The following is a 27361-nucleotide window of genomic DNA, read 5'->3' as shown; positions in this document are numbered from 1 at the left end:
ATTATGAATCAGATTGTGTGGTGGATAGTGGGGTAAGGTGAACTGTTATAGGTGGGCGCTTGGGTTGGTCCTGGGTAAATTAGGGGGGTGGAGGAGTGCGAGTCCTGGTTCTCTCTCGTTCACTACCTGTCACACCCAGATATCGTAAGGCTATCGAAGTGGACGTTCAGAGGGCTTGTTCGTCTCACTTGGGTCTGTCCTGAGGTGTTGTCGGTCACTCATAAAGGGGTCTGGCCTGTATTGCACGCAAAATGATTCGTATGACTGGCTCCAGACCAGTCTCAGACTGTGATTGACGTCAGTCAGACACGGAGCTCTCGGTCTGAGGCTCACAATCAGTGGCCATATCTTGATTTCAGCTTGTATCTCACAAACTGTAGCAGCTCGACCGTGGTGTTTTGAGCAACTGAGTCGCGTCCGGGTTTCGTGTTAGTCAAGGATGAATTCTCGCCCACCACTTCCATCTCCGCGTTGGACCTCATCATACTCTGCAGTCAGTTATTTCACGTCCGGCCTCGTCACAGCGTTCAGCAAACACTCAAGTCATGCGTAGTTTCGAAGTCTGCAAGGTCAGTTTCGTCCTCTCACGATCCACGTCAATGATCTCAACACCACCGACCAGAGCTTTCACCATCTCGCAACCTCCTCGTCCTTCTGCCGAGGTCCAACTCCTCGCTACTAGATGAATAGCCATCACGGAATTTTGACGGGTTATATGGATGACAATAGTGCATAGCGCGGCTCTATAACGAGGCGAGTTGCCAAGTCTTCTCGTTGCGTACCGTTGGTGGATGCGAATGCGTCGCAGTGCCATGGCAGTATGCTTGCCTGTTTCCAAGTCTTTGGAAGTCATGTACTCGGATTGATCATCACGCCGATAATAAGAGATGGGACAGGTTATGAGGCGGTAGGATAAGAAGTGTGAAGAAGTCCTGCGTCTTGCGGTTACTATCGCTCAAGACGATATGGCATTGACGTGCCCTTCTCAGATAATCCATACTAGAAGCTGTTCTGGCTGGCAAGAAAGCCTCATGTGTGTAGACGGCTGCTACTGTGACAGAAGCTCTTCACATAGTAGGAGTGTCGTTCTTTTCGCGAATTCTCCTCTGGAGTTACGTCATGACTCGGAGGTTGTTTTCCGATCAAGCGTGTGTTGCGAGCTCCGATTGTGATGTACAATTGGGATATCATGGCTTCATCTATGATAGTATTCCTCGCATCCATGGATACTTGAAGCTGCCGCATTGCGCCAGCGTCGAGGCATGCATAGTGTATACTGGTCGGGAAAGAGCTGCCAGTGCTCAACCCTGTCATCGACAAGGGCTCTCCGCAGTTGTAAGAATGCGCCAAGGGGATATTCGTCATATATCGACCTTATAGCGACATCTCACTCGCCAGCCATATCACATGCATTTCTAGCGATGTATAATACTACATATAGTATCGAAACTACCCGCCGTGAGGCCATATGAGCTCTCTGTGTAGCGAGAGCCTCAGAGACGCTCACAGACACATCTCATCATGCCTATTCCACTAGAAGCGCAAACATACACAGATAGTCGAAAACGAATCGACGGCCCTACCAAATGGGCGCATAACGATGTAGCGACCCACAACCGTCTCAAGACACCTCTTCGCCTTACCGGCGCTCTGAAGGCACGATTCACAGACTTGACCCCTGCAATCGGACGCGAGTTTCATGAACTCAGTCTGCTTGATGTCTTGAATGCCTCCAATCGAGATGAAATCATCCAAGACATTGCCGTCACCGGTGCGCATCACGTGGCCTGAGAAAACTCCCTTCCCTACCAGAAGCTGATCCGAGACAGTATCCGAACGTGGCGTCGTCTTCTTCCGAAACCAATATATCACACCCACACAGATGAAAGCATTCGTCACTCATCTCAGCATCCTCGCTGGCTGCGTACATCCTCCCCTTCACCCACTCATATCTCCACAGCCCCCAATCTAACAGTCCCGCCGTAGCCAGAATCCTCCTCCCTCCACACTCATCCTCTCACCGAGCCCCCAGCCCCAAACTCCACATCCCACGATATCGGCACCATCTCCTCCGAGAAGCAGAAACGCGGCGGCGGCCTCACGCACCAGCTCTCCGACACAACCCGTCTTGCCTCCGCGGGCTGGCATTCCGACATTAGCTTCGAGCCCGTGCCGTCCGACTACGCCATGCTGCGCATGCATACGCTGCCGCCCACCGGCGGCGATACGCTATGGGCATCTGGCTATGATGTGTATGACCGGCTGTCCGCACCGATGCGGCTGATGTTTGAGCAAGGGGGTGCTGATGGCGGGCCGTTGAGGGCAAGGCATGATGGAGGTTGGTTGAGGGATGAGGCACGGCGGCTGGGGATCGCGGTGTGGGACTCAGAGAGGGGCAGTCCGGCGAATCGAGGGGGGGCGCTGAGTGCCGTGCATCCCGTGGTGCGGACGAATCCGGTCACCGGGTGGAGGAGTGTGTATGTCAATCGGGGCTTTACGACGAGGGTGGAGGGAGTGACGAGGGATGAGAGTGATTTGTTGTTGAAGTATCTGTTTGAGGTGCGTCTGGCTGGCTCTTTCAACTTGTACCTTGTGTCTCTCTAGGTTATTAGTAAGTATGTGCTGATGTGTCTGCAGCTGGTGACGCAGAACCACGACTTACAGGTAAGATATACATGGGGCGTCAATGATGTTGCGTTGTGGGACAATCGATCGACGTTCCATTGCGCGACGTACGATTATGACGAAGTGCGTACTGGGGACAGGGTTTGCTCATTGGGTGAGATGCCATATTTCTGTGCCGAGTCGAAGAGCAGAAGAGCGGCGTTGGCTGATACTAGCGATGTTGGGATAAAGGGAGCGGTCTAGGTAGGTCATGGTTTCTGTCTCCTCAGCGGCGAAGATCAGTATTTACTGTAGCGGAAAGTATAAGCTTGAACATGACTCTTGTGCTAGTATCCATTTCCTCGAGCTCTGGGGACCCAATCTCTTGCCATTTTTCACCACAGAAGCAGCATGTAATAGATTGTCCATTGCATATGTTGTTGAATCGTAGCCGGTTCTCAAGTTCATTCGGTCGCTTTGCCTACGGGAGAAACCAGGGTATAATGAGACTGGGATTATGCCCATCATCATTTCTGCAAGCCATCAGTGCATAGATTCATACAGCAGCCTTCTCTTGGATCAGACACATTGAGAGACTCCGAAAACTGTTGCTGTGTAGATTTGGTAATGTCCGAGTATTGACCTGGCGATAGTTGAGCCCTGCTGTATGACGTCTATCTGGGATGAAATGTCTGAAGAAACTGTTCAGGAAGGGATAATGGAGTTTGCAAGTTTTCCTAGTGTCAAGGTGTTCTTTGCGTGTTATGAACCGTAGTTCTCTAATTTCCAGTCTTTTCGGGCAGACTTTGACTCCTATGGAAAGTCGTCAGCAAGGAAGACTCTGGCTGTTTATTGGAAGCATTGAAGGGCTTTGGTAAGAGGAAAGGGGACAAAGTTGTGGTTTCTACAATGAGCTTGACGATGAATCACAAGAGAGACTCACTGTTGGTATGTCGAGGAGCGTTTATATCATCTTTTCAAGCGGTGCTGTAGTTGATTTTGTGGTAGTTGTTTGGATATGAGGTGGGTAAAAGGCACAGGTGATGCGGAAGAACAAAGGCAGCTTTGACGACCTGTTCCAAGCGACCAAACGGCAATGTGCTTTCTCACAAAGTAATTTCGGAATCGATACCAGGCAAAGAAGTTTAGTAAGGTATGAAAAGAAGGAACGACATCTTGTTCCATCATTGAGTTTCGCTGTAAGCATTCAGGCAACGAATACATGAATTTCTGAATATATGTTGGTGGCAGAAATCGTAAAACAACAATGTTCACCAATACTATTGCCATTATATGATCTTAAGAACCCGGTGACGTTCATGAGCCATTCTAAATCACCATAAATGCTTTGTTATACCCACGTCTTAGTCAAACCGCTGAAGGTCATGATTTCTTATTACTTCTGAAACTTTCCATGTACATAATGTCCATTGTCCAAGATAGAATCATACCAAATCGCAAAGAGACCATAGCGTGGCACTATTGGACCGTGAATGATACCGATAGTCGATCGTTTGAGAGGTGCTCGGATCTGACAGGACTGTGTGACACCAAGGGTGTATTCGTGAGGTAGTGCCTATAAACCTGCCCTCCAGTTCCTCGATTGTATGGCAACAGTGTGGTCACATTATAAGCTCTATCTCAGTCTCTATATGTACGATACCTTACTTTTCTACATATAGGTGCTCTCAAAAATGTCCGCAGAGCTTTTGCATGTGTATAGTTCTTTGTCATTACAAACTAGCTCGAGCAATGGTCAGAGCCCCAAATGTATCGCGACTTCCACCTCTTCTTTACTACTCGTTTCATATTGTTCTCCAGTAGGTCTAGGCTCACGTATGGCATCGGGTTCTTATCTGTCAATCTGTAGATTACATATATTAGCAAGGCATCTCCTAAACCTTTGATTCATATGAATCAGTAATAAAGTACATTGCATGGCTTGATTAAGGCGGTGCTGGCTGTACGAAAATAAGCCTATAAGCTTCTCATATTCGACTTCTTGACCCTTAGTTTCGACAATTTGTTGATCTCACCAAGAGAATTTTGTGTACTCAGTGCTTATATATTGCGATCAAGAATCCCAGTCTATAAGCTGTAGGTCCATAGATTTGGGAGTTTCTCTCAGCTCTTGTTCCCATTTCTGTGCCTGCAAGGTTGGAGTTATGTGTCGACTATGGTGTCGTCATTTCTCTCGATAGTATTGGAAATTTGGTTCAAGAGGGGAAGGAGGTTCGTGAGCAGGTTTTCGAGTAGTTCATGTATCTGTATGAAAATCTTTGTTGCCGTGAGTGTCCAGCATGAAACGAATGCTTACTCGAAAAATGAGACCCTTTTACATAGGAACTCTGAATATGAATATAGAAAGAGCCTTCTGGACCATGAAGATTCATCTTCGAGAAATGCTATGTCAGTGTTGTGTTCCAAGTATGACTTATTGAGACATCATCCAATATCAGCGATCGAAAGGAGCGCTTAGAATTATGTATGTGCAACTCGATGCCCTCTCTGGGCTTGTATAAGTGTAAGAAGCAGTCCATGAGCTATGTTGCCGGAACAAAGCCTTTCCTTCGCTTCATGCTGAATATTACCACGTACGAAGATGAGATTTTGTGTGAGTAGGTGGAAGTCGACAGTGTTACTGTCCGTCATGATGGGCTGTAACCATATAATTGTAGCATCTAGGGTTAACTTTAGCCCCGATATTAGTAGTATTGGAGACTGTATTTTTGTATCCGCTGGGAAGTTGCAGGCACCTTGGAGAATATCAAAGGAATAGCCGACATAGGAGCCTAGGATCTCCGTTTCGTATGCTATGAGCGCAAGATAAAGAAACATTGCATGGTAATTTGCAAACATAGTGTGTATTTAGTGAAGGAATATTGCGTCATCGAATTGGAAACAAGAAGCGCTGTGTACTTCTTTCAGGGGCACGGTCCATTCACGATTCGAAAACCCTTGTGAGGCACCAAGCCCCCCCCCTCTCAGATTAATTTCAGCGCAATATTAGTTATGTTAGTAGAACATTCTTTGTCTTAGGACAACTGGTCAATTTGAAACACTACAGAGAAGATTAGCATGGCCCCTGCACTAAGGATGACACGCTTAATCAAAGAGAGTAACACATTTTTTTGGCATTTTTTCTCCAAAGTTCAACTCCCGAGGAGGCTAACGAGTTTCTTTTGAGTCTGACCATGCAACTAATCACTTCACAGAGCTAGTTCTAGATATACTCTCTTTTGAAACACACGATAAAGATCTATATGCACTCTATGATAGTATATGTTACCTGAATATTTTCAATTTTGATGATATAGCTAGATAGGGGATTTGCAGAGAGTTGTAGGCAACTGGATGAGTACGATCGTGCTGAGGACCCTGCAAAAGTGCGAAGCTCAGGATCAGTCACAACGCTGAAGTGTTTACTCTGAGATCGCAGCTAACGACAGTGGGATTTCGCAGCGACTTCAGTATGTGGCATCGAATGCCGCTCCAGAGACTAAGCAGTCAAGATCATATATGGATTTTATCCCTGTAATGGACCTTTGCATTCGAGTCTCTGCCTTCATCACTGTTCGCCTTTGTCGCAGAAACCAAGAGAGACAACGCCGCCCTCCGACAATTCAACAACTTGAACGCCTTGACAGGACTTGCTTGATGGAAATCATATAATGGCCATATGTACGAGATATAGCAGACTGTTTAATCATGGTTTGGCTGAATATACGCCGTAGCTTTCCTTGCGCGTACATCTCCCCCAGCCTTTACTCTTCACATTCTGAAGCATTTATTACGCTCATTACCACTGGTATGGCTATCTTCTGTCCTTCCATGCCAAACTTCATCTTGTCTTTGACTACAAGCTAATCAGTACTTTCGAACAGACTCGCCATCGATAATCGTAAATGACTCCTTCAACAACTTCCCTTGAAGTCCCTCAAGCGACCTCTCAAGATACTTATGACACTGCAGGGAAGAGCTTCTATACTTGTACCTACCAATGTCATACCGTCTCCTTAGAGAACAGCGCCTGAACTTCAACACAGCGGTGCCGCGACCATCGGGTTCAAACACGCAAATTGGCATGAAATGCTAGGGGACTTCGGCTATCAAAGATTCTAAGAGCATTCCATTGAACAAACAATGGTCTAGCACTGACTTATATTATACGGACGCTGGCTCATGTCTACTTGATGTGTTAATGGCTATCAGTATATCGTCCCCTCCGCCGTCACATATTGTTTGTTCAATGCGCTACAAGCGACAGGTGGATTACTCAAGAGCCTCTCCATTAACGTATCAGCGAAATCAGAAAGATCAATATAGTCGCCCTAGACAAGATACCATGCACGAAGGCAGTTAGTGCCAACAGGAACGACATGATACTAGCATGCTCAAGAAACTACGCATAAGTCGCCTTCCTCCCTACGATACGCAATATCATATCTCACCAATCCACGAAAGCTCTAATGGAGATAGCAAGAATCATACGCTCCTAAGATCCGGCAATCCATAAAAGATAGTAGCTTTGGGCTCCTTCGATCTGGTAGTTGAGACAAACCGCTTGATAAAAACAATTGGCACCCATTATGAGTCTTCCAGGGTATGGAAGAAATGCGTACATTGGGCTTTCATGTCGAACCTCGAAGGCCTTGATATGGGTACATTTATGCATGGTTGTACTGGATACAGCAGAAAGGGCGTTTGAGGGGCTTGAAAATACCTACGTAGAGCGTTCTATACACAATCTAGTAAGTGTATATTAGAGGATTGATATGATTGTATAGTAGTACGAATTATGTAAGAGCGCTCATGAGATCCCTATCTGAATTGTTCCTATAAGTATACGGTTGGTCGTATGCCTATGTATGCTAGTTTGATGTATATGCTATTCGTCGTTTGCCTAGAACTTGACTCTCTTGGCATCCATTCGAATATCGCGCTATCTCTTCCCCACCCAAATCTACGTAAGACGGACATATTCTAGTATTTTATTATATACTCGTCGCTATATAAGGTCTAAATATATTTGTTAGATGCAATGTTATGTGTCTTGATCACGAGATGGCCGACTTTTCAGTAACCATCCGTTTCATAATAGCCCCGGGAGTGAATATAGCGCAGTACTTAGAATACACACGCCTATATATATATATGGGGGTGCTCGATATAGTCGTTCATCCAGATAGAGTACACCTTCCGTAAACGTAGTCGGATTCGGCAAAACAATCTTCCGCGAATCATCCAAGGCGCGGGGTGATACCAGAAGTGCTACTTTGACAACCATTTTACGTCCTCGCTCCGATATCAGAGTAGTTTCAAATGATGATTACCGAAAAGCTACCTTTATATTCGGCTCGGGACCTTTCCCCCCGCTACGAAGCATTCTCTGAGGAAGATGATGAGGATGGTAATCCAGTCTTTCTCTATTCATCTTTTGGCTACTTTTCCAATGAGTTCATTGCCTACTTTGGCCGATCTAATTCTCGAAAACGCGATTTGAACCAGGAAATCATTAGAGAAAGTTTACAACGTCTTCCAGACGAGGATGTGTACCCTATGGCTCCTTCAAATATTACAGTAGCCTTATCTCCGACTCCGATCAACGAGACGCTCTTCCTTAAAAGGCCAAAACTACACCTAGACTTCTTAGGTACAGGTCTATTACCAAAACTTATGTTACAGGAAGCTGAAACAATGGAGCTACTCCTACAAAACCCACATCCAAATATTATACGATATCATGGTTGTTTAATCAAACGTGGTCGTATCGTTGGCCTAGTCCTGGATCGCCTCCCGGATACACTCCAACACCGATTAGAGAAGAATACTCAGCACTTTAACGTTGAAAACTGTATACATAAAATAAGGTCCGCAATCTACCACCTTCACTCACTCGGACGAGCGCATAACGATCTTACACCAATGAATATTATGATTGATGAACGCGACGATCCTATCATTATTGATTACGGCTCTTGTCAGCCATTCGGGAATGAACTTATTACAGCGGGCACGCCAGGATGGATTGATGAAGAATTTACGATTTCGGCGCAAAAGCACGATCAAATTGCGTTGGAAAAGATCCAGCAATGGATGGAGAATCTTGTGAGAGCTGCATAAGACATAAGGATAGGGTAGAGAATATGACAATATGTCGAATCTGTCCGCTTCCAAATGAACCTCCCTCAGCCATCTTAAGCCCTCTTCAGCCATCTCGCGTATTATTTGCCTAGGAAGAGGCACTGGGTAAGAACGTGACAATATGTCTGATCTATTCGCTTCCAAATAACCCTCTTTAAGCCATCTCGCGTGTCGTCTGCCTAGGAAGAGGCATTGGGCGAGGGGTTTGTTGGTGGTACGTAGCTATCGGAATTTCTACAATCCCGTTTTTCGCAGTCCTTCTTCTCTCTTTGTCTCTGTACTCGATATCCGTTGGGAGCCCTTGCGCCAGGTGTAACCCTAATAGTTGTATGAAATACGCACCTTTATATTTAATTATTACATGCAATACAGAGTTAATTTCTAATATACTAACATGTTGGTGTGGATAAGTTTGTTCGGGCTAGAATCGAGTTTTGGATTCCTTCGTCCTCGTAGACCTCTATGATAGTAAAGTTAATAGAGAGGCAGGTTCTTACCCGGCGAGTCTAATAGCTTGATAGCTGTGAATCATCGAGTCTTTAAACGCAGACTGCGCCCCTTTCCCTTGGCATTTTACCAGCGCGTGACTCAAAGCTCAACTACCCGGCTAGGCATCCATCACTCTAAACTGATCTATATTCTAACCGCACTACCACTTAGAGGCTGCGACCTACAGTAGAAGGCCCCGTAGGAAAACCCTGTTCATTGCGGCGAGGAGATTAACGAGAATACATTCTTATATTATGTTAGTATCGTGAGTGGTAGAGTAACTAAAAATCGATAATCACCTGAACATTTCAATCGTTGAAGCGCTCTACTAGATCCACTAACCAAAATTTCTTCGTTTACTAGTTTCTGTCCCTGGGAGTAGTAAGTTCAGCTACCCAATAGACCATCATCCTTCTAAACTCTGCTAAAGCTTTCTCGTGTAACTCTTCGCAAGTACGAGTGTTATATACTGCCTTCGTGATAGATACATCTTGATGCTTCTTAGCATGACGTATGAATTCGCTTACCACACGTATCACTTTAAAATAACAAACACATACTTCTCCACAAAATATATCTACCACGAGTCAACGCAGTATATCAAAGAGCAACCCTAACGTACGTTGCTGAAAGTGATGCTTAAGATCTTAGAACTAGGGAACGTTATGGTTCGTGTACACCTGATTAAGGACAACGACGCACGTCGATTAATCTGCAAGGATTTGGTGCACCGTCAGATTTGCTTCTCTTATTATCTGAGCCAGTGGATTCACCACAGAACTATCTATGAAACTAGTATCGTAAGCTTGATCTATGTGAATTTTAAAGCGTTGTTACTTGCGAATCACAATGAACGCCATATCTTAGCAGAGAATCAAGATATATGCTATGTTAATATCCCGTTGTGGTTCAGATCAGGAGAATCTGAGACGCCAGGTATAGGGGCTTATTCATCTAGCGGTGTCTTGCTTCGTTTTCTAGTTGAATACTTAGTAAGGGAGAAGGGGATGGCAGAAACGTAGTGGGTAACGGATTAGATGAGACAGGTATACAAATGCATGAAATTGCTTTTTGGGATGGCGAGACTTTGTAATGGTTACTTGTTTGAGAGGTATGATTTCGCTTTTCTTTCAAATTACGTAGCTATATAGCCACCACGCCTATCCTGTACAGGCACCTCTCTACGGATTCTAATCATGACCTCTCCGAGACTCTAATGTCTACAACTCTACATTGCATAGGAGAACTTTCTATCCAAGCTCATTCATGCAATGCACACTTATCAACATCTAATCATCCCTTGCTTCCCCTTGTCCATCAACGCCGCAACCGCGCCAGAAGCGACCCGATTCCATCCGGTAAACCACTCAATAAATCCGGTACACCCAGCACATCCAACACATTACTGTCCGGCCTTGGCTGCGGCACGGTATGCAGCGTCTCCAACGGCACAGAGCCCTGCCTATCGCGCGGCGCCTCAGGCTGCGTGATCAGCACCGTGCGCGCTACACTCGGAGTTCCAGCCGCGTCGAGGACGAACAGGAAATAGTAGCCGGGGAGAGCGACGCCCGGATCCGCGGGGATAGTGATAGTTTGGGTGGTGGCTGCGGCGGACATGACGAAGGGGATACGACGCTGGTCGGTATTGACGGTGTGGGTTGATGTGCTGAGGCGCATAAGGGCGATGGTGGAGAAGGGCACGGAGGCGGATATGGTAAGGGCTGCGCCGCATGGGATTGTTGATGCGCTGAGAGAGGAGATTACGGGCCGGAGCCGGGCGGTGCCGTTGGCTTGGAGCAGGTACGGCGGGACGAAAATCTCGCCGTCGAAGTGGTTGGTGGCGCACGAACCGCAGAGACCGCCGCCGGCGTTGAGGACGGTGGCGTCTGGGAGCAGGAGGCTGATGGAATGGTATGTTCGAGGGATAGCCATGGGGTTGAGGGTCGTGAATGAGTTGTCTCGCGGGTCCCAGAGTTCAGGGGTGAGGATGGAGAAGCTGTCGGTAAATGGGTTGAGATAGGACTGGCCTCCGGTGATTAGAATGCTGCCGTCAGGGAGAGCGACGCCTGTTGCAAATCCTCTACGAAAAGCCATGGGGTTGATTGTTTGTACGTTAGGATTTTGATCGATTCCGTTGATTTGGATGAGGTGGGCATTGTTATGTGCTTCGGTGGCCTCATAGTTGACTGCTCCGCCTACAGTGAGAATCTGTCCCCTAGGCGCATCGTACATCACAGCTATCCCATTCATAGAATCGACATCGTCAGCACGGGTCCCAGCGTCGACGATTGACCCAGTGCCTTGGGCGTTGTACCAATGCATGTTCTTAGACGGTCCAGCTTGAAGTATAGATGTGTTGCTATAAGCAAACAGCCAGGCGTGATTGTCAGCTCGAACAACCCCTCCCTGATCTTGAGTCCACATGGGCTCGGTAGGGCATCCAGGGAGCCGTGTCCATGTATTGCTGGCTTCGAGCAGGTCAGTTGTGCTGTTGATGGACTATGTGCACTGGCTGGCTTACTAGTATCATACACTTCTCCATCCTTATGGGTATTCGCATTACCACTCCATGAACCACCCATTTCAAATATACGCCCATCAGACAATGTCGTTTGAGACTGGTATCCACGCGGAATTTTCATGTCCTGTCCACGAAGCCAATCATTGGACACGGGATCAAATATCGACGTTCTCGGAGCGTCATTACCACCTGTGACGATGATACGACCGGTTGAGTCAAGCGAGGTTCCTGGACAGAACATGTCATGGTCAGTGTTTGCAACATCTTCTTGAGTCATCTCGTCATTCTACCACCATGTATCAATAAAGCTAAAGTTTCGTAATGCTGTGGGTGTGACGTACCGTAGGATTCCAAATGGCAACTTGCGTTCGGCCATGGGTATCTCCAACGAATTGGTCTTGGCTGAATGCGCTCCAGATCATGATTTCACCACTATCATACAGGTTACCCCCTGCAGCTGGGACCAATGGAAAATCAACAGTGTGAGTCCACAAGCCTTTGGTTGGGTCGGGAGCCTCGTATACGTCAAGACTGTCGCCATTCATCAAGTTGATCTCTCCGGCACTGGTCCAGGGCCCCCGATTTCCAGCTTCGGACAATGCAGTAAGACGGACATATCGCGCAGTCACGGGCTGAAAAGTTGCCGCCTTCTCGACGTAGTCATCAGGCCAACTACCCTCCGCAACCTGATTCCAATTCTGGTTGTCGTTACTCGTCTCGATACGGTATTGCCCGATCCTGCCATTCTCAGGAGAGTTATCCTCGACCTCTATCCTGCGTGGACCGTAGCTGAGACCGCTGACCGTAGTTGCAGCACCCTGATCGATGGTGAAGAAATGCGGATGCGCAGGAGCCCTCGTTGTATATTGGGTGTGCCACCAAGTATGCAAGTCTAGATCCGTCGCCTTATCAGCTTGACATTGATGCGCAATGGTCTCTTCGCTATCAGCAGACACTCGCCATCCGGACCGATCCAAGTACGGATCTGGGACTCTGTGAACGTTGATTTCGGCAATACTTGCCCATTGGTTCCCAACATTCTGAGCCTCAGTGATAGCAGTCAAGCGCAAGTAGCCTGCTGGGCGTCCGAGAAAAGTTGTATACTTTGTGTCTTTCATATTCCTCCAAGTCCCAAGGGCGACAGGGGTATTCCAGTTGCTGCCATCGTTGCTGACTTCGATGATATGCTGTCCAATGTTGCCATTATTGGAACTATCCTGTCGCGGTACGTAACTTATCCCGTTGACGAGATAGACATTCTGCATATCAATGGTAAATCTGTGTGGTAAAGGAGCATCCGGCTGGCCGGCCACGTAATTCGAATGCCATATTGTGTTTGGGTTACTGTCCCCATTATTAAATGATATAACCAGAGTGCTAAACTTACCCGTCTATAGCATTCTCAGGCCCATTTCCGGCATGCGAACTGTCTGCAGAGACTGTCCAGCCGCTGCGATCAATGACCAGGCCCAATGATAAAGCCGACTTGACTAAAAACAAACAAAGTAGGGCTATTGAATACAACATCTTCCAAAAGAAATATTAGACTTAGCGAATGTTATCTGTAGTAACAGTGAGGCAGTGATTTTGAAAGATGTAAGTGGGCTGAAAGGGGTGTTTATTAGGAATGAGCATCATGAAGGATCCTGAGTCGATGCATTTAGCGATGAACAGAAGCGGTTCTGTAGCCTGAATCGATACTATCCCTGCAAGGCTGTCAGCCTCCAAAAGTTTGGTCTGCATGAATTGTCTGGCCACAATCCGATCTGGTTCGCCGATTGCAAACGCATAATAAGCATGATTGGGCCCGTGCACTGTTCACTCTGCTATAAAGATGAACATCCCTTGGCGGCTGACTTCGCTAGTAAACCTCACCTGTTAGTATTTACGAACCAGACACATGGCAAATTGGACTCTTCTCTCGTATTTCCATGAATCCTACCATAAATGGAATTATATGGCTTTTCATTTTGCCCATGATATTAGCCCCGCATATGCATCACGGCAACGGTGTTCAGGCAACGAGGCAATATATAACGGCTGATATGATCATCCGCTCGGAACTAAAAGAGTGATAGAGACCTACCCATGCAAACTAGGGTGCAGTTGATTGGATGATCATCCATGACGAAGCCACGACACGATGTCAGCGAGCTATTAGTAACTGAGGGATGCTTCTGCGCCACGGGCTTGGGAACGGAGTAATTGCGCCTCCATTTGTAGGATACTGTCAATCCTCATTTACCGTTACGCGTTTCCATTCCGAGAGGAATATCGCCTGGGTGATAAGTTATATACGAACGTTAGGCGCGGCTGAAGTCAAGCCTAGGCGTATGGTATCGCGACGCATTGAGTATCAGAATTACAATTGCGCCTGCTTACCATAAGAAGGCAATGATGTTGGTCCATGGCCTCCGGTGGCGTTGTGAATCAGCGTGTCATCTGGAGCCGCCCCATGTTGTAAAGTGTCATTTGCACATGATCTTTCCGTGCATTCTCGTTTGGCTGTCAATAGTACCAATGCGACCTGCCCTGTGATGATAAGCATGTCACAGCAACCAATAGATAAGGCCCCCTGTTGTGAGAAAGAGAGCTGGGATGAGAAAGTCGATGGGTCATTATTATCGGTTGATATCCATGGTTGACGTTTTCCAGCTCCGGGATTGAAACCTTTTGTGGCCCACGCATTGTCCCACGACGATGCTGTATATTGGATGGTGACTCCTAACCAGGATCAACATATGACATTTTGATATTTCCAATTTAAGGGAGTTGATTGTGGGCTTTGTGAACGAACTTTCTCAGTATCACGCTCGTGAATACTGTTACGGACACACCGGTCCAACGTGGTCAGCTTTCTGCAGTCTATCGTACAGCCGTATAATCCATGATAATGCCGTTCGCCTGACGTAGGAAACTGTCAGGCTCACGAGCTTGGCCGGACGAGGTGCAAGGATATCAATGCTAGGAACTGCAACACGTGGTTACGGCGCGAACGATGATCGTGCTCAGGCTCCATTATACTTTCGCGGTATGTAGCTTCTCCAGGACATAATCCCGGTACTATCTGTAAGGCTGATCAAGGCAGCTCGCATTGGACGCTCCACCGCAATAGGTACAAGACGGGCGGCATAATATCTCCTTCACTGCCAACCTGGCGTTCTTTCGAGTCACGCCCTCACCGAAGCCATACCCGTTCCTCGTGCAGTACACCTTCCAGTATAGAATCAGAGATGCCATATAGCGTCCGTTGTAGTAACAAGATGGGTGTGCCGAACGCCGATATCACGCTGCCTCTGGACCTACACCCCAACCACTTGAGCCCGGTGAAGGGAGCAGTTTAGAGCGCCGGAAACAAAGGACAGCTCATCGGGTACACGCTAGGCTTTCATCATCTAGAATGGTTGTTAGCAATTTGCAGCCGGTCAGGATGGATGTTGGTGAGACGCACTTGGGTTAAACTGGAAGGATAAAGAAGAAAAACCGAGAGAGCCACGGCGACGCGAATTACATTTGTGCTGTGACGCTAGCGTCAATCTCGTTTAGCGCAGTCACGTGCCGACGTGTTTTCACTATCGCGACTTTCTCGCTCGTTGTCTTCCGGTATTCATCGACAAGTGGCCATGTCTCGTCATGTGACGCCGAAGCATTCGTACATCGCGATTTCTCGCTTCTTCCAGTCCGGTAGTGTTCACAGTATACACCTGAGTCACCGGCTGCAGAGCTCAACTCTTAGACTAAAGTCAAGATGCGGCTACTATTCCACAAATGGGAACGACGAGCAGAAAGCCACCGCGACGCTCGCATCTCTGGAGGCATTCAAGAAATCACGTATGAAAATGACGAGTCGTCTTCTTTCTTACCACTAATCACGCTCAGTCGCAATTCCCCCAGCAACACATGACATCAAGAGTCTACAACAGCTTTCAAAGGATGCCATCAAGAGCCAAATCTGTGTCCATGGATACATAGGCTCCCGCCAAAAGCTGTCCAAGAAATTGTCCTTCCTGCAGTTACAAAGTATAGACCTCAAGTACAATCTCCAGGTTATTTCTTTCGGGCAACATGCCGAGGCACTTGCCAATATCCGTGACAACTCGCCGGTTGCCATCAAAGGCACCCTCAAGGAACGCCAGGCCCCCAAATCCGAAACCTTAGCAGGACTAGAAGTCATAAAGCCGTTCGAGCTCGAACTTGAGGAAATAGTTCTTCTCAATGACTTCCCCAAGGATCTCATCGCGCAGGAAGAAACAAACTTCGCGCCAGAGCAACGCCATCTGCAGATGCGAACAGGCAAATCACTCCGTGACGCATTGGAATTTCGTTCAAAACTATTGCAGCATTGTAGGAGCCACTTTCATCAAAAGGAGTTCATGGAGGTCGAGACGCCCTTGTTGTTCAAGTCGACCCCTGAGGGCGCACGCGAATTTTTGGTCCCTACGCGCAAGAAAGGACTGGCCTATGCGCTGCCGCAGAGCCCCCAGCAGTACAAGCAGATATTGATGGCCAGTGGGATCCCGAGATATTTCCAGATCGCGAAATGCTTCAGGGATGAGGACCTCCGGGCAGACCGGCAACCCGAATTCACGCAGGTGAGCTACCCACAACAGTCGATGGATGTTCTTTAACGGATTGATTGTAGCTTGATCTAGAGATGTCCTTTGTAACAGGCGAAGACATAATGAATATCATCGAGGACCTATTCCGGGACCTTGCCGCTTGCGGTCTCTGGAAAGACCTCCAGCACGAGAACCTCGAAGGCAAATTCCCACGCCTGACCTACGAAGAAGCAATGGCCCAGTATGGCTCCGACAAGCCCGATCTCAGACGCGGCATGAAGGTACGCCCATTTACTCCCTCTCCAACACCGCTTTCCTAATCCCTCCCCACTAGATCCACCGCGTCGAACACCTCCTTCCCGCCGATCTCATCAGTAAAATCTCCCCCCTTTCAAACCCAATCGTCGAAGCCATGAGCCTCGCCATCTCGCCGTCCGCCCGTGAAACCCACGCCTTCGCATCCGCCTTCATGTCCTCCTCAGCCGCAGCCCCATTCCTCTCAAACCCGGCCGGCCAACCGGGCATCTTCGTCCTCGACCCACGCAAGCCGCTCCAAGGCCTCTCTGCACTCGGCTTCGAAGCCGCCGAGGTTCTCGCCAGCGACCTCGAACTAGATGACGAGGGTACGCTACTCGTGCTGCAAGCGCGCCCGCGCGCCCCGTTCGCCGGCGGGTTCACCCCGCTCGGCAACTTGCGACTGGCGCTGCACAAGGCTGCTGTGGCTGCTGGCTGTATGCCGGCGCCAACAGGTGTCAAGGTGTGCTGGGTCACCGACTTTCCGCTGTTTTTGGCGGTTGCGAGTAACGGCGGCGATGGCGAGCCCGGGCAGGGCGGGGCGGCAGGGATCTGTGCGACACACCACCCGTTCACAGCGCCGAAGAGCGCAGCGGATGTGGAAAAGCTAATTGCTGAGCCGCTATCCGTGCGGGCAGAGCATTATGATATAGTGGTGAATGGGGTAGAGCTAGGCGGGGGCAGTCGGCGAATCCACGATGCGGAAATGCAGGAGGTAGTGCTGCGGGATGTGCTACAGATGAGCGATGCGTCGGTCGGGCATTTTCAGCATTTGTTGGATGTGCTGCGGGCCGGGTGTCCGCCACATGCGGGGATTGCCCTGGGACTGGACCGACTGGTCGCCGTGATGCTGGGCAAGGAGTCGGTGCGAGATGTGATTGCGTTTCCGAAGAGTGGGAAGGGCGAGGATTTGTTGGTCAAGTCGCCGAGTGTGATGACGGAGAGTCAGTTGGCGACGTATCATTTGAAGCATAGCGAGGCATGAGGGTGCTTGTAATATTATGCTTGTATTATAGTGTCTTCCGAAAGCCTATGCTCTGTTCAACATACTGTTCCTATAGCTCGGCTGATAGGTTTGTAATGCCCATAGTCTTGATACACATCATTCATGGCTCCAAGTGTTCCAGACTGCGACTCTTCATACCCTTACACAGCTCTCTATGCACTAGTACTGGCCCCTGGTCTTGGAGTTGTCGTCGAATGTCCTCTTTCACAGAAACCAATCACACGTTCCTTCCTATTCTCTCAATCGAGCGTCCACTCGAATCTCGTCTCACGAGATCTTCGCGTTGGAGAAATCCATTTCCGGATGCTCGGCCTGGAACTTCTTCAAGATGTCCATCTTCTTCTGCTCGTCACTGCTCGGCAGCCCAGCCTCCTTCTGCCGCTGATCGAACATCATTTTCTCAACCATGCCGCGCGTCTCGCCGTCCAGATCGCTCAACTTGCTGTTCTCGGGCGTGATCTTGCTGGTGTCGATCTTGGGCGCGGACTTGACAACGTGCGGCCACCACTCCATTTGGTTGACTTTGTCCAGGTGAACCTCGATGGTCTTGCCAGCGGACGCAGTTTCGAGGGTCCAGGTAGATTCGTCGACATGGATAGGGGAGAACAGGTCGTCCTGGCACATGATAGTCAGTACAGGCATAAAAGCGCCCTCCGTGTGGGGCCTATCCAGGACTTACCTCAATGATTGGCGGCTGGCCCTTGATACCGACTACAAGCTTCGTCTTGCTGAGCTGCACGTTCAAGTCGCGGCCCTTGAGTGTTGCGGGGACTTCGACGGTGACGTCTACGTCTTTGATCGTCTGGGTCCATTTGTAGGGCAGGGTAGCCTGCTCGGCGGCCTCTTTCGCCTTGAGCTCGGCGTCGGCCTTTGCGCGTTCTGAGGGCGTGGGAGAAGCCGGTCGGTCGGACATTGTTGTGAAGTCTGGCTCTATATGTTGTGCTTCAAGCTGCGTGGTGGAGTAGAGTTTTGGGAGGAATTTATGGCGGGGATACTGCGGCGGAAGCTTGGCCTAGTGTGGCGGTAGAAGTAATCGAGACCGGCTATAAATAGGCAGCTAAACCATGGGAGAATCTACAGTGTACCATGTCTCAGATCAGTCAACCTGGGTAATAATACCAGATAAAGATCTGACACTGGTCGTAAGCGTGTGAATTGTATATATAATTTAGATTCAAGGTCACGTTAATGAATATAAACACCACCTGATTAGACAACAGTGCGACCTCGCACCAGAAAACTTCTTCCCTCCTTCCTATTTACTGACTCAAGTCAACTATTTACCTAATCAGGACAGTGGAAACTCCTGAACATCGTCAGTAAGGCACACTTTAAGTTGACGCGACACAACAGCATCAACAACATCATCCGTCTTGGGCTATTTGATATCCTTTCGGCTCTAGACAACTCTTCGTCTTCATTCTCTCATTCATGATTCTCTCCTCGTGTCCTCGGACCTTCTAGCCCCGGACCTTTTCCTGAAAGTGGCTACCAACTAATTATTAGAACTAATCTAATACCGCCGTCGTCCAAGTCACGCGAGCTCGCAACCCCATAGTTTCGTGTTCTCCTTCTCACCCTGATTGCTACGTTGCAAGTTGTCGACTCTTGATCTCTGGTGTAATAGCAACATTCAAAGCATTGAGATGGTCTATTTCGGAGGCTTCTACGTCGTCTTGGTGGTCTTCATCGCCGCCTCCGTCGTCCTGTCACGATTGATTAGTCGTATGAACACGACGCCGCCGGAGATCTTGCCATTGTCGCCGAATCGCGTGACGCGTAAAGAAATCCTCGAGGCCTATGAAAGGGTTAAGAAGAGCCCTATCGATGTCCGCAAGTTCATTCCACCAGCGACGGGAAGGCGGTATATTATAGTCGGCGGAAGTGGTAAGCATGCACGATGGTCCTCTCCCGGGTACATGTCGCTCATTCAACGTCAGGTCTTGTCGGTGGCTGGATCGCGCAGCATCTTCTTATGCGCGGGGAAAAGCCGGCAGCCATTCGAATCGTTGATGTTAAGCCCAACATAAGACCTGATGTCAAGGACCGCGTGGCTTTTATCAAGACCGACATTACTGATGCTGCTGCTGTGAAGAGCGCTTTTAGCTCTCCTTGGCCGTCGGATATCGCGGGTCAGCCATTGACCGTCTTCCACAGCGCCGCCATCATCAATTCTTTCGAGCGTGCCGAGGACCTGATGGGCCCTGTGTTCAAGGTCAATGTGAATGGAACAGCAAATGTAATAGAGGCTGCCAAGGAGGCCAAAGCCAGTATCCTCATTTCAACATCATCAAGCTCGATTGCCCTCGTCAACGCCGAATACTTTGCGGAGCCGTTCGCCAGGTGGCCCAAGAATCTCATTCAGGTTATAGACAATGCCGATCCGCCCAAGCCAGTCTCCGAGATGAAGCATTATGAGTATTGTGGTAATTATGCCAAATCCAAGCATCTTGGCGAGACCTTGGTATTACAAGCCGATAACAAGTCTGGAGGCTTCAGGACAGGATCCATCAGACCCGGTCATGCCATTTATGGGCATGGCGTAGAAGATAATTCCAGCGTTACTTGGCAATATCTCAACCGTGCAGGAGCTCCAAGGTATAAGGTCCCTGTCGTGTGAGATTGAGTCGCTAAATTGTCTTAGCTGGATCACCAACTACGTCCAAAATCTCGTCAACGCACAGAATGTCTCGATTGCACACTTGCTTTTCGAGTTCAAGCTCGTTGATCCGTCACCAAAGAAAGATCTAGGCGGTCGGGCATACTGCGTGGTGGATCCCAAGGGACCCATTGTCTACGTCGACCTCTACCAGATGCTCACAACGCTCTCAAAGACGCCAATTAACTTTCCGTACGTCCCGGCGTTTCCAATGCTCTGTGTCGCGCACCTTGTGGAGGTATATGCCACCATCCAACGCCGATATGCGACGTTCCTACCTCCACTCAGTGGTGACATCAAGAACTTACAGCCTGCGCTCTTCCAGATGTGCACCAAGCACATTGCGTTCAATGACAAGGCCGCGAGAGAGGATCTGGGGTACAAGGGTCCGATCGCGTCGATTGACGGTATCGCAGAGGATGTCTATGTGTGGAACCGAAACTTCGAGGCAAAAAGTGCGGCGGAAAAGAAGCAGGCAACGCAGAACATAGAGGAGGCCAAGCCGGTAGTCCCAGTCCCGTTGCCTACCGTCCGGTAGATTGTGCGATCGGTGCGCGCCGATTGGGCCTTATAGATGCTATTATCATAGACATTCTCGATAGAGTATACATTGCGGCATGTTTGATATGCTCTACAACGAGCCCATGTACACACCACTGCGTCGTGATGCAGCAGCGGGCTGAGTATTGTAAGATTTGCGTATTGCGCCGTGCTAGACTTAACAGGTTCATCAGTCCTTACAAGTCGTATATTACTCCAACAAGTAAGTCCCAGCACACACCAGTTTCGTTCGCATCCAGAAAAAGGGGTATATATGTCTGTAGACCACCACAAACTGACACACAGCCCAACTCGAAACAACCACCATCTACCGCCTAAAATACCGCAACTCAACAGGGCGCAATACCATATACGCCGTCGCTGCAAACGCAAAGCCAAGCTCGAATCCAACATCGCCTCCATACGGCGCCTCGCCAGCATGCAGTGCTACCGGCCCCACGAACCATACCTGCGACATCCCCAACACCATGCCGGCAATGCCGCACCCAAACGCACCGATGGCCGCTAATCCTGGTGGCAGCCTCTCCGGGCAATCATAGCACGTAACGTCATACCCAGCAAAGCCGCGCCTGAATACGAAATGCTCGACCAGTGCGACAGCCTCATAGATAGCAAGCCAGTAGCCGATGAAGTTCATAAAGTTCTCCAGCACGGTCTCGAAGTGGGTGTAGCCGGGGATTGCGATGGCGATGTAGACCGCGGAGCCGGCGACGGTCCAGACGTAGCGCGGCACGGCCTGTGTGCGGCGGCTGAGGACCTGCACGGTGAGCCCGATGCTGTAGATATTTGGGCAGTTGTTTGCGACGATGGACAGGGCGAGCATGACGAGGCAGAAGCGGCCGAAGGTACCGAGCGGGAGCAGGACGGCGGACGAGTAGCCTGTTGCGTAGGCGTTTGGCGAGATGTTCAGGGATGTGGCGGTCATGATTGCGACGCCGAGCGTTTCGGTGAAGAGCAAGGGGACGATGAGGCCGAGCCATGTGGCGAGGAAGAGGGCGGGTTTGGAGCGAGCCGCTGAATGATAGACAGTATAATCAGCCGACACAGAACTCCACCCGGTGCTAAATCCGAATACGACGGATCCGAACGATAACACGCCGCCGAGTTCGCTGGTGCCGACGGCCATGGGGAGGTTTACGAAGTCGCCGGAGCGCGCGAAGACGCCTAGCACGATGAGGAAGACGACGAATGTGGGGATCCACGACCAGAACTCGTAGGCGTGCACGATCTTGTAGCCGAAGACGGTGATGGCGAGGGTGAGCAGTGCGATGATCACGATGCCGGCCCAACCGGGCACGGAGGTGTTGACGGAGTGGAGCAGTTGTGCGCCGACGATGGCGTTCACGGACGACCAGCCAATACAGGCGAGCACGTTGAAGACGGCGATGAGCTTGACGCCATACCAGCCGAACCAGAAGCGCGACAGCACCATCTGGCGCAGGCCAAAGTGCGGGCCGAAGGTCGAGAAGAAGCACACGGGCAGGGTGCCGAGCAGGTTGAAGAAGAGCACGACGAGGATGGCGTCAACGAAGCCTAGGTAGAACAGCGACTTGCCTAGCACGCCGATAGCGAACGAGGATACCACCATGTTTGCGGATAGCCACTGTTGGGATTGTCAGTCTTTCCGTCGTCGTTACTTGCGCACACATGGCAGTGTGGATGCATGTTATGAAGTGGTACGGTGTAGTGTGGTACGGGCTCGGGGGATGTCGAAATCAGCATTAACGTACCATTGTCCCAGCGTTTAGGAGACCGTATTTATCATCCGTCCGCTCGTCCTCGGGCACGCGCTCGATGCCACGTTGCTCGACATTGAAGCGGCCGGCGAAGCGCTGTAGCCTTGCATACACAGAGTTGCCATACTCGAAGCTCTCACCAGGCACAGCACCTGTGTTGTCGGCAAACGAAGTTGTCGTGTGCCTGGCGGTTGCCGTCGGGGTGGTATCATTGTCACCAGCTTTGACGGGCTGCTTCTCCAGATCCGAACTGCTGTCGTTGTACGTCATGGTAGACCGACGAGCGCCTCAGGGGAGGTTATCTTGTTGAAGGCTATTGGTTGGGAGATGTGATTGTGATTGTGGATGTCGATACAGCCCTACAATGCATAAAAATGGAAGAAACAGCGACCCAGGTAGGACATATAATCATTTGGAAAGAACCCGACACGAGGACAGAAGATCCGGACATGGCAGGACGAATAATGGCCATCAATGATAAGGCCTTAACCCATGGCCGCACCATAGTCTAGTGGAGGATGGAAATGGCCGTTTGGCTAGACCAAAGTCCTTCTACGTAGCATTTAGTAGGAGGGGACGGGAAGTTCTGCTACTACTGCAGGGAGTGTTAGAGGGCCGCGTGGAACGGAAGACGGAGGGCGGAGGACGGCAGATGGGAGGAGTAATAGGAGATGTGAAAGCGGGCCCGGCCGTGGACTCGATCCTTTTGTCTTCTTTTCCTTCTACACTGTGCGTCACGCCCCGTTGCTTTGATGATAAAACTGCTCGGCCGTCATTTGGGGCGGAAGTGGTCGTCTTTTTATTGTGGGGAAGTGGGGTGTCTTTTCTTGCCTTGTGTATGTGTTTGTTGTCATTTATGATAAAGGGATGAGTGCTGATTGGCTGTGAACAGAAAGGGCTGAACGGTGCGGGCCTGCCCAGACCCGCTTCTGCCGTCACCGCCACATTCAACGCCACATATACTGTATGATGTTCATCATAGCTCTGTCTATACAATTCGCTTACTACGCACCGCTTTATGTCGCGACTACGGAACTCTCGCTTCTAAAGTTCCACTTCGCTCTAGGAGACGTCTTATCTTACTAAACCAATAGTCTAAACAGACTGTCTTGACTCCTGAGGAAGTTGAAACTTGAGGACCTGTCTACGCAGCTCAAAAACCACGAAGATAGCCCCAGGTCGCGCGTTACACTTGGATCTATCGCGCATGGCATTCGTCAAGATCTGCGTCATTGTCAGCATTCCTAGCCGGCGACGCTATTCTCGTCCTATGTAGTGTCTACTGTCGGACCCGGCCGACATGCCCACGACACCACACGCCTCTCACGATGCTTGCGCTCGGCTCGTTTCAAGGCGCATCGTATTCTAGATACAGCCTGGAAACTCGATGTGGCTAAATTTCTTATTGCTATAAGAGATAATATGACTACTGCGATCGATAATCAGGGAGACATGGTCTTTTGCCGACACCCCGCTGCCGACATAAGTCAGCCTGCTCTGCGCCTGGCGACAATACGCAGCACTCAATCATCATTTTGCAACAGAATACATGTTGAAAAGTATGATACTCGGCCGGCATCCGATCACCGCCGTGTGCTCTACTGCCTACTGACGCTTTAGCCCGCATTCGCTGGACTTGCGGTTGCTATGAACGGTGCTAGCCAACCACTATCAACATGCACCGGGGACCTTCTTCATGCCTGGAGAATTCTGGCCGGACATTCTTGCTAAAGTCTTCGTGTTCGAAATATTGTGACGCCGACATCGCTCTTATAGATGATTTCGTACGAGTATCTTGCTCTCTAAGTTTGAGAACTGGGATCCTTACTCCTATTGAGCTCTATCTGATGGTACTGCATAGCGTCTGCGACAACAGGTGAGTTCTATCAGCTCTACGGCTTGGCTCATAGGGGCTCGGGAAACGCAATAGGATGTGTTCAGCATTGCTAGAAATGCTCAAGAGCAGATGGCTGCCTTGGGGTATCAGTATCTGCGGCAAAGAGGCAAGAGATAACAGGACAATCGTAACGCTGCTGTCTCCGACAGCCCTAACCACAATCAGTAATTCCATATATGATTTGAGGATAGCGTCTGCGTCGAGAGCTAGTCAAACAATATCTCCTTGAGGCACCGTGGTGCTACACACTCCTCTGTGTCCATTGAAGCGGCAACGGTATGAAGAAAATTTTCCTTATGAAGTATCGATATACCATTAAGAGTATGGATCGACTGAACGGTAGGTCCGATTCAACGAAGGTTCGACAATGCATGTCACTGTCCGGTCTAAAAGGTATCAGGCCACCGTAAAAGCACGCTTTGCATTCCGATCATCCACTGTTTCGAACCACATTTGTTTTCTCCTCTTTGCCATTTCGCAGATGGATAACTTGGACTACTCGTCTTCGAAGTCCGAGCGCTACGCTTCACGTCTTCACACTAACCCAGTTTCATCTCATTGTTCCATTCAAGGTTGTCACCATGTTCTAATCGGCCCTTTTAAAGATCATACACTCCAGTATCAAGAAGCAAGAGTCACCAGTACATCGTTACAGGTCTGAGGAAGACGCTAATCGGTCACGCCACGACATCTACCGAGCCTCTGAAACAATTGCCCCACACCCGGGCGAAGATCTCGAAAACATTCTGGAAGTCTGTCAGTACTTGTCTCTACTGTGCCTCAGTGCATGCTTTATGGTCGTATGCGTCTAATGACGCTCAGTTTCAGGCCCTGGCGTTTGTTTACTCTTGGCAGCAGCGGTTCATCGATGGCGACTGTCATTGTGCCTCAGGTCATGCTACGATTGAAGCTGGTCACTTCGTCTCCCTTTGTGGAGATGGAGAGAAGTGGAAGAAGATACGCCCGAGCAATGATTCAAATTTTCAAGGCCAGTGCGCCTTTTAAGTAATGGTAAGTGAGAACCAGGCTGTCTACAGGTATATAAATCTCTTCAGAAAGGACACATTCTTACCTTTCGCTATACGCAATCACCACACTTTCCATCTAATCGTCATTGTTTTTCCTGTGTGCTGGTCACGCGGTTCGCTCACTTAATTCGACCTTTTCAATCAGATCTTAGTTGCAAGTCTGTCTGTCTATCTTGCATCAGCACCAACATGAAGCTCCTTACTGTCGTTCCCCTTTTCCTCACCCTCTCCTCCGCCCTCACTATTGGTCTTCGCGATGGAAGTGCCGCTCTTAAGGCTCGTCATGACGAAGAGAACGCTATAAACAGCAATGCTGCAGGAAGCGATGCAGGAAACGCCAATGCTATGTATAGCGAGACAGGAAATGGCAATACTGCGGACAGCCCTAATGTTGGAAACGGCAATGCTATGTACGGCAAAGCTGCGGACGACAATAATGCTGGTAACGGCAATGTTGCAAACGGTAATTCTGGAAATGGGAATGCTATGTACGGCAACGCTGGTAATGCTAATATTGCAAACGGCAATGCTGGAAATGGGAATGCTATGTACGGCAATGCTGGTACTGGTAATGTTGCAAACACCAACACTGGAAATGGCAATGCTATGTACGGCAATGCTGGTAACAGCAACATTGGGAACACCAACACTGGAAATGGCAATGCTATGTACGGCAATGCTGGTAACAGCAACATTGCAAACACCAACACTGGAAATGGCAATGCCATGTACGGCAATGCTGGTAACAGCAACGTTGCAAACACCAACACTAACAATGGCAATATCAATGCTGGTAACGCCAATACTATGTATGGCAAAGGTGGAAACGCCAATACTGGATATACCAATGCCGGGAAAGTCAATGCTGGAAAAGCCGATGCTGGGCAAGTCAACACTGGAAACGCCAACGCTATGTATGGCAATACCGCAGGAACTGCCAACAATACCAACACGACCGCTGCGATGAACGCCGAATGTGCGCAGCCCACCGCAGGAGCCAATGTCAGCACTGTACATGCTAGGAATCTGGCCACTCGTAGCACTGACGTGTTAGTCGGAAACCTGATAGAAAGGGCGCTAGCAACGGCTTTCTCGAGCGTGGTCAAGTTTTTCACGGGTTCAGGATAGTGTGAAACCCCCAAGGAAAAGGAGCACAGAATGCCGCTTCTTTGTGCCTCAGGGGTGAGAAGGATATGAACTTGTGGGATGAGAAAGATATGGACTTGTGGGATGGATGTAAGTGGTTGTATCGACTAGCTGGGCGAGAAGATACTATATACCGAATTATCTACTAGGAGTTGGAGATCCTTGTATATGAGACAGTAGTGGTGTAGCATTGATATCAGGGTGGTGTAGCTATAAATTAAACTTCTTTAAGACATGCACTACTCAATCATCCTCCATCTTTTTCTGCCGATTCCATGAACCGAGAAATGGAAGGCCGTCTGTGCTCGTATCAGCTGTGCCTCCGTGCACTCACGCTTTATAATCATAACGGTCTTAGACCGCTGCGTTGTCATCGCGCCCCAGGTTATGTTGCGATCGAGCTGGAGGGTGGTCACTTCGTCGTCTCGGTAATTGATAGACGCGGACCAACAATGTTTCAAGTATACAAGGCCAGTGTGCCTTCCAAGTTCTACCCCATGATTAGTGAGGACAAGTCTACGGGTATATAAATCCCTCCAGACACTCTACATGTTGAGCTACTTTCGCCGCACGCATTCACCGCGCCTCCCATTCAACCACTATCATCCTTCTCCCGTCCTGGTCCCGGGTTTCGCTCTCTTACTTCGACTCCTCTCTTACTTCGACTCCTCTCTTACTTCGACTCCTCTCTTACTTCGACTCCTCTCTTACTTCGAC

At 49.3% G+C, this 27361-nt stretch overlaps 8 protein-coding genes across 8 annotated transcripts; 5 read left to right on the top strand and 3 right to left on the bottom strand.

The window, feature by feature from the left end:
- Nucleotides 1-1521: 1521 nt before the first annotated feature.
- On the top strand, nucleotides 1522-3648 carry EJ05DRAFT_494190 (putative taurine catabolism dioxygenase; the record flags this gene model as incomplete). Its single annotated transcript, XM_033746175.1, has 5 exons — nucleotides 1522-1771; nucleotides 1830-1924; nucleotides 1987-2559; nucleotides 2638-2844; nucleotides 3613-3648. The coding sequence occupies 5 exons, from the start codon at nucleotides 1522-1524 to the stop codon at nucleotides 3646-3648; spliced, it is 1161 nt and encodes a 386-aa protein (XP_033597587.1).
- Nucleotides 3649-7885: 4237 nt separating this feature from the next.
- Nucleotides 7886-9090, top strand: EJ05DRAFT_478939 (serine/threonine-protein kinase-like protein). Its single transcript, XM_033744564.1, has one exon. It carries the CDS (start codon nucleotides 7927-7929, stop codon nucleotides 8725-8727), a length of 801 nt encoding a protein of 266 aa, XP_033597586.1. The 5' UTR covers nucleotides 7886-7926; the 3' UTR covers nucleotides 8728-9090.
- Nucleotides 9091-10316: 1226 nt separating this feature from the next.
- Nucleotides 10317-13689, bottom strand: EJ05DRAFT_468190 (galactose oxidase). Its single transcript, XM_033742868.1, has 4 exons — nucleotides 13146-13689; nucleotides 12100-13102; nucleotides 11759-12044; nucleotides 10317-11705 (listed from the first exon to the last, which is right to left on the bottom strand). The coding sequence occupies exons 1-4, from the start codon at nucleotides 13283-13285 to the stop codon at nucleotides 10555-10557; spliced, it is 2580 nt and encodes an 859-aa protein (XP_033597585.1). The 5' UTR covers nucleotides 13286-13689; the 3' UTR covers nucleotides 10317-10554.
- A 1501-nt stretch (nucleotides 13690-15190) lies between these two features.
- On the top strand, nucleotides 15191-17768 carry EJ05DRAFT_123432 (uncharacterized protein). Its single transcript, XM_033739091.1, has 4 exons — nucleotides 15191-15589; nucleotides 15638-16350; nucleotides 16401-16598; nucleotides 16652-17768. The coding sequence occupies exons 1-4, from the start codon at nucleotides 15382-15384 to the stop codon at nucleotides 17594-17596; spliced, it is 2064 nt and encodes a 687-aa protein (XP_033597584.1). The 5' UTR covers nucleotides 15191-15381; the 3' UTR covers nucleotides 17597-17768.
- EJ05DRAFT_540604 (CS-domain-containing protein) lies at nucleotides 17586-18619 on the bottom strand. The gene is made up of 2 exons (XM_033749611.1): nucleotides 18297-18619; nucleotides 17586-18232 (listed from the first exon to the last, which is right to left on the bottom strand). Exons 1-2 carry the CDS (start codon nucleotides 18528-18530, stop codon nucleotides 17885-17887), a joined length of 582 nt encoding a protein of 193 aa, XP_033597583.1. The 5' UTR covers nucleotides 18531-18619; the 3' UTR covers nucleotides 17586-17884.
- A 252-nt stretch (nucleotides 18620-18871) lies between these two features.
- EJ05DRAFT_478935 (NAD(P)-binding protein) lies at nucleotides 18872-21071 on the top strand. Its single transcript, XM_033744563.1, has 3 exons — nucleotides 18872-19504; nucleotides 19558-20215; nucleotides 20262-21071. Exons 1-3 carry the CDS (start codon nucleotides 19264-19266, stop codon nucleotides 20812-20814), a joined length of 1452 nt encoding a protein of 483 aa, XP_033597582.1. The 5' UTR covers nucleotides 18872-19263; the 3' UTR covers nucleotides 20815-21071.
- Nucleotides 20952-23211, bottom strand: EJ05DRAFT_468176 (purine-cytosine permease). Its single transcript, XM_033742867.1, has 2 exons — nucleotides 22568-23211; nucleotides 20952-22440 (listed from the first exon to the last, which is right to left on the bottom strand). Exons 1-2 carry the CDS (start codon nucleotides 22841-22843, stop codon nucleotides 21145-21147), a joined length of 1572 nt encoding a protein of 523 aa, XP_033597581.1. The 5' UTR covers nucleotides 22844-23211; the 3' UTR covers nucleotides 20952-21144.
- Nucleotides 23212-25409: 2198 nt separating this feature from the next.
- EJ05DRAFT_123378 (uncharacterized protein) lies at nucleotides 25410-26827 on the top strand. The gene has a single exon (XM_033739090.1). It carries the CDS (start codon nucleotides 25688-25690, stop codon nucleotides 26624-26626), a length of 939 nt encoding a protein of 312 aa, XP_033597580.1. The 5' UTR covers nucleotides 25410-25687; the 3' UTR covers nucleotides 26627-26827.
- The last annotated feature ends 534 nt before the right edge of the window (nucleotides 26828-27361 follow it).

The sequence above is a fragment of the Pseudovirgaria hyperparasitica genome, assembly GCF_010093815.1.
Source record: "Pseudovirgaria hyperparasitica strain CBS 121739 unplaced genomic scaffold EJ05scaffold_14, whole genome shotgun sequence".
Classification (NCBI taxonomy): Eukaryota; Fungi; Ascomycota; class Dothideomycetes; order Acrospermales; family Acrospermaceae; genus Pseudovirgaria; species Pseudovirgaria hyperparasitica.
The sequence above is the reverse complement of the archived record's forward strand: the minus strand, read 5'-3'. Positions and strand labels throughout refer to the sequence as shown.

Bases quoted from the DNA above. Each gene is read 5' to 3' on its own strand.
- EJ05DRAFT_123432 (XM_033739091.1), top strand. From the start codon at position 15,382: ATGTCTCGTCATGTGACGCCGAAGCATTCGTACATCGCGATTTCTCGC. The intron at 16,351-16,400 runs GTGAGCTACCCA...GATTGATTGTAG, and splicing joins GGCAACCCGAATTCACGCAG to CTTGATCTAGAGATGTCCTT. The intron at 16,599-16,651 runs GTACGCCCATTT...CCTCCCCACTAG, and splicing joins ATCTCAGACGCGGCATGAAG to ATCCACCGCGTCGAACACCT.
- EJ05DRAFT_468190 (XM_033742868.1), bottom strand. From the start codon at position 13,285: ATGTTGTATTCAATAGCCCTACTTTGTTTGTTTTTAGTCAAGTCGGCT. The intron at 13,103-13,145 runs GTAAGTTTAGCA...TAATGGGGACAG, and splicing joins CCTGAGAATGCTATAGACGG to TAACCCAAACACAATATGGC. The intron at 11,706-11,758 runs GTAAGCCAGCCA...ACCTGCTCGAAG, and splicing joins TGGAGAAGTGTATGATACTA to CCAGCAATACATGGACACGG.
- EJ05DRAFT_478939 (XM_033744564.1), top strand. From the start codon at position 7,927: ATGATGATTACCGAAAAGCTACCTTTATATTCGGCTCGGGACCTTTCC.
- EJ05DRAFT_540604 (XM_033749611.1), bottom strand. From the start codon at position 18,530: ATGTCCGACCGACCGGCTTCTCCCACGCCCTCAGAACGCGCAAAGGCC. The intron at 18,233-18,296 runs GTAAGTCCTGGA...ATCATGTGCCAG, and splicing joins GCCAGCCGCCAATCATTGAG to GACGACCTGTTCTCCCCTAT.
- EJ05DRAFT_468176 (XM_033742867.1), bottom strand. From the start codon at position 22,843: ATGACGTACAACGACAGCAGTTCGGATCTGGAGAAGCAGCCCGTCAAA. The intron at 22,441-22,567 runs GTACGTTAATGC...CAATCCCAACAG, and splicing joins TCCTAAACGCTGGGACAATG to TGGCTATCCGCAAACATGGT.
- EJ05DRAFT_478935 (XM_033744563.1), top strand. From the start codon at position 19,264: ATGGTCTATTTCGGAGGCTTCTACGTCGTCTTGGTGGTCTTCATCGCC. The intron at 19,505-19,557 runs GTAAGCATGCAC...ATTCAACGTCAG, and splicing joins TATTATAGTCGGCGGAAGTG to GTCTTGTCGGTGGCTGGATC. The intron at 20,216-20,261 runs GTATAAGGTCCC...AAATTGTCTTAG, and splicing joins AACCGTGCAGGAGCTCCAAG to CTGGATCACCAACTACGTCC.
- EJ05DRAFT_123378 (XM_033739090.1), top strand. From the start codon at position 25,688: ATGAAGCTCCTTACTGTCGTTCCCCTTTTCCTCACCCTCTCCTCCGCC.